At 38.8% G+C, this 7,286-nt stretch overlaps 1 protein-coding gene across 2 annotated transcripts in view; it reads right to left on the minus strand.

Moving 5' to 3' along the window:
- RAB6A (RAB6A, member RAS oncogene family) overlaps positions 1-7,286 on the minus strand; it is a 71,436-nt gene that overhangs the window by 28,947 nt on the left and 35,203 nt on the right. For both annotated transcript variants that reach the window (XM_017532955.2, XM_017532954.2), the window contains exon 5: positions 4,188-4,281. In XM_017532955.2, the coding sequence (XP_017388444.1) occupies positions 4,188-4,281 (94 nt within the window). The remainder of the gene's footprint in view (positions 1-4,187; positions 4,282-7,286) is intronic.

Below are 7,286 nucleotides of genomic sequence, written 5' to 3' on the forward strand. Positions count from 1 at the left end.
AAAAAAAAAAAAAAAAAAAAAAAAAAAAAAAAAAAAAAAAAAAAAAAAAAAAAAAAAAAAACTTTTATAGAAAGGTTATTTGGAAAAAATAAAAACAAAAGAATCTTTAAAAGAAAAAACAGCAAAAATTCAACAGACAAAAATTAAACCCATACAAAAGTAATGTATTTGTTAGCTCATACTTCAAATTGGCAAGTCATTTTCCCAAATGACAGACATATATTCTGTAAGATCACTGCAATCACTGCCAGTTGAAAGGGGAAGATGTTAACCAATTATTTAAATGTGCTTTTTCTTTGAGATGGAGTTTTGCTCTTGCTGCTCAGGCTCGAGTGCAATGGTTCGATATCAGTCCGCCTCCCAGGTTCAAGTGATTCTCCTGCCTCAGCCTCCGAGTAGCTGGGATTACAGGCGCCCATCACCACGCCCAGCTAATTTTTTGTATTTTTAGTAGAGATGAGGTTTCACCATGTTAGTCGGGCTCCTAACCTCAGGTGATCTGCCTGCGTTGGCCTCCCAAAGGGCTGCAATTACAGGCATGAGCCACCGCACCTGGCCTAAATGTGCTTATTAAACTAAGATTTTAATTCTTTTGGTTTCATTTTCTCATTTAAGGGTTCCAGGACTTTTTCTTCCTTGACTGAACTATATGAGCATACAAAACATGGTCTCTAAATAGTGAAATAAAATACTGTAGCACTGTGTTACAAAATGAAAGATAAGTAATGGTTTTTGTGAGTTAACAAGGAAGCTACACAAAATTAAGTCAACTCAGTTTAAAAAGTTATAAAATAGAAATTTTGGTTACACTTATATTTAAAAGACAATAAAATCAAGTCCCAACAGCATCAGGAACTTTACCAAAATGAGATGTTCTGATAGATAATCTAAATAAGGAAAAATAATAAAGCAGTAAATGGTAGGTTTTTTTTATTTTGTTTTTTTGAGACAGGGTCTTTAGGCTGGCTGCAGTGGCTCATGCCTGTAATCCGAGCACTTTGGGAGGCCGAGGCAGTTGGATCACATGCTGAGTTCAGTGGCATAATCTGTCACCCAGGCTGAGTTCACTGGCATAATCATGTCTCATTGCAACCTCAAACTCCTGGACTCATGCGATCTTTCCATTTCAGCCTCATGAATAGCTGGGACCACAGGTTTGTGTGCCACCATATTCAGCTAATTTTTGGATTTATTTATAAAGACAGGCGTCTTGCTAGGTTGCTGAGGCTGGTCTCAAACTCCTGGACTCAAGGGATCCTCCCACCTTAGTCTCCCAAAGTGCTGGGATTACAGGTTGTAAGCCACTGCACCCAGCCACAAAATGGGTTTTGAATTCGGGACAAGATTGCAAAAGAAATCTCTCCTCATTATCACTAGATAGCTGTATCTGTCTGTATGGGTCAGGTTTTCATAAAAAAAATATATACCTAGAAATAAAAATGTTCTAACATCAGATTATGGTAATGGTTGCACAATGCTATAAATTTACTAAAAATCAGCCAGGCAGAGGGGTTCACACCTATAATCCTGATACCTTGGGAGGCCAAGGTGGGAGGATCACCTGAGTCTAGGAGTTCAAGGCTAGCTGGGCAACATGGCAAGAACCTATTATCTGGAAGAAAAAAAAAAAAAAAAAAAAAAAAAAAAATAAAAAAAAAAAAAAAAAAAAAAAAAAAAAAAAAAACTTAAAAATTAGCTGGGCATGATGGTACGTGCCTGTAGTCCCAGCTATTCTGGAGAATAAGGTGGGAGAATCACTCACGCCTAAGAGCTCAAGGCTGCAGTGAGCTGTGATCATGCTACTGCACTCCAGTCTAGGCAACAGAGCAAAAACCCATCTCAAAAAAATAAAAATAGCCAGGCACAGTGGCTCACACCTATAATCCTAGCACTTTGGGAGGCCAAGGAAGACGGATTGCCTGAGCTCAGAAGTTCAAGACCAGCCTGGGCAACACAGAGAAATCCCATCTCTACTAAAATACAAAAAATTAGCCGGGCATAGTGTGCCTGTAGTCCTAGCTACTCAGGAGGCTGAGGCAGGAGAACTGCTTGAACCCAGGACACAGAGGTTGCAGTGAGCCAAGATGGCACCACTGTACTCCAGCCAGGGCAACAGAGTGAGACTGTCTCAAAAATAAAAAATAAAATAAAATAAAATTGGAAGCAATCAAACATTATGAAGATACTAGACATCAGCAGTGTTCACTATACACTATCTGGTAATTCTAGAGCTTCTAAACCTATGAGGCCACTTAGGGTCAGGGCTGGGGGCTACAGCAATGCCTTCTTTAGCTATTAACCAAGAAAAGGATAGCTTATAACAGGATATACAAGCAATTAGCTCACACCCTTATCAAAATGTCTCTAAAAGAGAAAGCCAGCTGGGTGTGGTGGCTCACACCAGTAATCCCAACACCCTGGGAGGCTGAGGCATGCAGAACACTTGAGGCCAGGAGTTTGAGACAAGCCTGGCCAACATGGTAAAGCCCTGTGTGTACTAAAAGTACAAAAATTAGCCAGGCATGGTAGCGCACACCTGTAATCCCAGCTACTGGGAAACGTGAGGCATGAGAATCCCTTGAACCCTGGAGACAGAGGTTGCAGTAAGCCAAGATTGCACCACTGCACTCAGCCTAGGTGACAGAGAGAGACCCTGTCCCAAACAAAAAAATAAATAAATATAAGAGAAAAAACATATAAGACATAGATAAGCGCAACCCAGATGAAACTACCCACTGCTTTGTCTTAGAACAGTGGCATATGGCTAATATAATGGTATTACACAAATTATTTAACTGTCTGTGGCTCCTATGGGTTCAGTTACTTATCATTTACTACATTCCATACACATTGCTAGGTTCTGGGAATATATAATTCTGATGAGAGAGAGAGAGAGATTTTCAATATACTGTGGTAAGTAATGATACTGTTTTTGCTGAGATCAGGTCTGTGAAAACACAGAAGAGAATCAGGTGTCACAGACAGGAGGTAGGATGGGAATGTCAGAGAAAATGTTGCTGAAGAGCTGACATCTAAACTGAAACTTCTAAGGAGTACAATTAGGAAAGGAAAAAAAATGAACATTCTAAGCAAAGGGAGCAAAAGCATGAGCAAAAATTTGGAACCATGAAACAATGTTAATGAGGAAAGAATTAGTGATCATTCGATCTTACTTACATAATGGTTCAAGGCATGGAGGGACATAAAGTAAAAAATAAAAATATAAAGATTTTTTCATAAAGCTTTAATTATTTAAAGTATGTTACTTTTACCCTTGGTTGATAACCCTCAATTAAGAAAATTATTGGTCTATAAATCTCATAAATCTGGGAACACTACTCTATATGATATATAGCCTTGAAGAATTAAGCAAGTGAATCTCTGGCTGACCTATCTTGTAGAAAATGGCTTGATAATGTGACATCTCCCTATATTTTCCTGCCCTCCCCCAAAACACCTGTTGTAAACATTGTTCAAACACTAGCAGTTTATTAAGGATAAAGTAACCAGAATTTACTTTTACAACATGAAGCAGAACACCATTAGTGACAGCAAATACTTGCTTTCATTTATCTCAGTCTTGGCATCAAATTCCGAAGTAAAGTTACCAGCAGGCATGGTGGTTCACAGCTGTAATCCCAGCAGTTTGGGAGGTTGAGGAGGGCGGATCACCTGAGGTCAGGAGTTCAAGACCAGTCTGACCAACATGGAGAAACCCTATCTCTACTAAAAATACAAAATTAGCTGGGCATGGTGATGCATGCCTGTAATCCCAGCTACTTAGGAGGCTAAGGCAGGAGAATCACTTGAACCCGGGATTCGGAGGTTACAGTGAGCCAAGATCACACCATTGCACTCTAGCCTGGGCAACGAGACGGAAACTCCATTTCAAAAAAAAAGAAAAAAGAAAAAAAACAGAAAATGTACCTTTAAAGCAATAAAGTAGGAATGTAGTGAGAGTATGGCAGATTTACAACTTTGCAATACTTCTGTGCACAATCTGAAGTTTGTCAAGTCTTTTCTCTTCTTCCAAAAACGATGCCATATTTATATTTTTCACGGCTTCAAAATATACTGCTAGTTTGTAAGGCCTGCTCTTGCAGGTGGAAGAAAACCGTACACCATAGAATAGAATACTCACCAATTATTTCATGTTTTTTCAATTTGGTAACCTGAACCCAACTTACCTGCTTTACATTGTATCCTGCTTTTGCACTAGTTTCAATAAACATAACATTCAGCTCTTTGGCTTTCCTCTCTCCCTCCTCAATTGACACTTGCCTGTAAAAAAAAACAAAACTTCTTACTTTTGAGACACGATACAGTACAATAAAGATGATAAAGAAAGCTCTGAAAATACCTTTCCTTGATATAAGGACTGGTTATACAGGTCAGATTAGTTTGAAAATTCATTAATCTGCAACACACTTGAAATTTGTGTGTTTCTGTGTGTGTACACTTAACATTTTTTAAAGACTTTTTTTTTTGTTACTGATTTGCTTTTACTTGACAGGGATCACCCTGTAATTTTTTTACTTTTAAAAACTCAATAGCTTGAGGACTGCTTGAGCCCAGGATGTTGAGGCTGCAGTGAGCCATTATCAGGTTAACACATCACTGCACTACAGCCTGGGCAACAGACCCTGTCTCAAAAAAAGAAAAACCTAAAAACAAAACAAAAACACTTAATAGTTTGCCTCTTTCCCTTAATATTAGACCATAGGCTTTTAGCTTTATAATTCAAATCTTTGTGTAAAATAATTTTTATAGCTAGATAATTTTTGTCAACTTGCTCCTATAATTTATGTAACCATTCCCAAAACTATTAGAATGCAATTTGTTTTGAATTTCACACTACTATAAAAATTGTTGCCCTTAATATCTCTGTGCTTAATATTTTATGCAATGCAAATCATTTCCTTAGGTTAGATTTTGTGGATTTCTTTTTTTTGAGACGGAGTTTTGCTTGTTGCCCAGGCTGGAGTGCAATGGTACAATCTCGGCTCACTGCAACTTCCACCACCTGGGAGGCTCAAGTAATTCTCCTGCCTCAGCCTCCCGAGAGCTGGGATTCCAGGAACCCACTACCACGCCTGGCTAATTTTTGTATTTTGAGTAGAGATGTGGATTCACCATGTTGGCCAGGCTGGTCTCGAACTCCTGACCTCAGGTGATCCACCCACCTCGGCCTCCCAAAGTGCTGGGATTACAGGCATGAGCCACTGCGCCTGGTCAATTTTGTGGATTTCTATAAGTGGAGTGAGTCAAAGACATGTATGGTAAAGCCTCTAGATACAAAATATTAGTACTTTAATATTTCTTTTACAAGGTATTTTGTGATGCATTACAATTAGCACTGTGTCTCAAATTGTGAGCTCTTCAAGTGCAAGATTATCTCATTTATATTGGTATCCCTAATGCCTAAGCTGCCAGATATGAATTCTATAAATATACAAATGTTCTAATTAGATAAATTATCAGTTGACAAACCCTGCTTCCTACAACACAGAAACCTGGGCAATGGAAGAGAATTTCTACAAGCTCCTATCTGCCTGCATGTGTGCCCTTATATTGTACCTCTAGTCCTAATACTACAGAAGAATTGTCCTTATTCTCAAAACTTACACCTATGTATTAGATCCCATTCCCTTCTTGCCTATAAGAAATTATTCTAGAATTCTCCACTCCCTAAAAACAAGAACATTCTCTTACATAACACTCCAACTTAAGATTTTACATTTGCTTGTTTTATCTTCTCATTCTCTCTGTGTATATAAATTTTCTGACACTTTTAAAAAACCATTTGAGAGTAAATTGCCAAAATGCAGACCTTTAGCCCTAAATTTTTCAGCAGTGTGAATTTCCTAAAAACAAGGACATTCTCTTATACAACCACAGTACAATTATTAAATTTGGGAATTAACATCAATATCATACCATCATTGAACCTATAGGACATTATTCCAATGATGTCCTTTACTGCCAATTATTCCAATGTGCTCTACAGCAAATTACATACTTCTTTGAAAAGAAACTTTCTCAATTATTTGGTTATCCTGAGGTACTCAGAATACAGAGGGAGGGAGTGACAGAGGGAGGGAGAGGAAAGGAGGATAAATGCTCAAGTCAGTCTCTGGCATCTTCCAAAGGTGAACAATGAGTTTTCTCCCTATTATCATAACTCATGGATTTAAACAAATTTTACAGTAATTACTGATTTTCAAATTTTCCTACAGTTTGACCAGTAGAGCTTTTTTGAGTTGGCTCTCCTGAATCTGATATAACCCCAATGGTCTTCCTTGATTTGTGATACATGGTGTTCCAGGCCCACTGTTTACATTTTCTGGCCCAGATGCCAAACTTGTCATTTCTTCAAGTAGCCCTGGTTCCTTTGGAGAGAAATGGTATTTATATACAGTACTGTGGGCTCATTCCTCCTGGTTTAAGTCTATTCAGTAGATAGAGCTAGAAAATATTTAAAAATTTCAAATGCTAAAAAATGTAATAAGGCCAGGAGTGGTGGCTCAGGCCTGTAATCCCAGCACTTTGGAAGGTCGAGGCAGGTGGATCACAAGGTCAAGAGATCGAGACCATCCTGGACAACATGGTGAAACCCCATCTCTACTAAAAATACAAAGTATTAGCCGGGCGTGGTGGCGGGTGTGTGTAATCCCAGCTACTCGGGAGGCTGAGGCAAGAGAATTACTTGAAACCGGAAAACACAAGTTGCAGTGAGCTGGGATTGCACCAAGGCACTCCAGCCTGGCGACAGGGCAAGACTCTGTTTCAAAAAACAAAAAAAGTCATGAATTCATGCTTATATTTGTTATTTATATTTAACTTTATTAATCTTATAGCTGTATTTCCATCTCCCATGTCTAAAATCTCAGTTCCCAAAGACAATTATTAAGCAAAGTATTCATTATTTTATGCAGAATACACAAAATGATTTTAAGAATACTCAACATCATCACCAACATGTTTACTACAAACAGTAAAGATGTGGCTGGCTGTGGTGGTTCACGCCTGTAATCCCAGCACTTAGGGAGGCTGAGACAGGTGGATCATTTGCAGTATGGAGTTCGAGACCAGCCTGGCCAACATGGTAAAACCCTATCTCCGCTAAAAACATGAAAATTAGCTGGGCATGGTGCTGCATCCCTATAGACCCAGTTACTTGGGAGGCTGAAGCAGGAGAATCACTTGAACCAGGAGGCGGAGGTTGCAGTGAGCCAAGATCACGCCATTCACTCTAGTCTGGGAGACAGAGCAAGACTCAGTCTTTA

The sequence above is a fragment of the Cebus imitator genome, unplaced genomic scaffold, assembly GCF_001604975.1.
Source record: "Cebus imitator isolate Cc_AM_T3 unplaced genomic scaffold, Cebus_imitator-1.0 Scaffold79, whole genome shotgun sequence".
Taxonomy (NCBI): Eukaryota; Metazoa; Chordata; class Mammalia; order Primates; family Cebidae; genus Cebus; species Cebus imitator.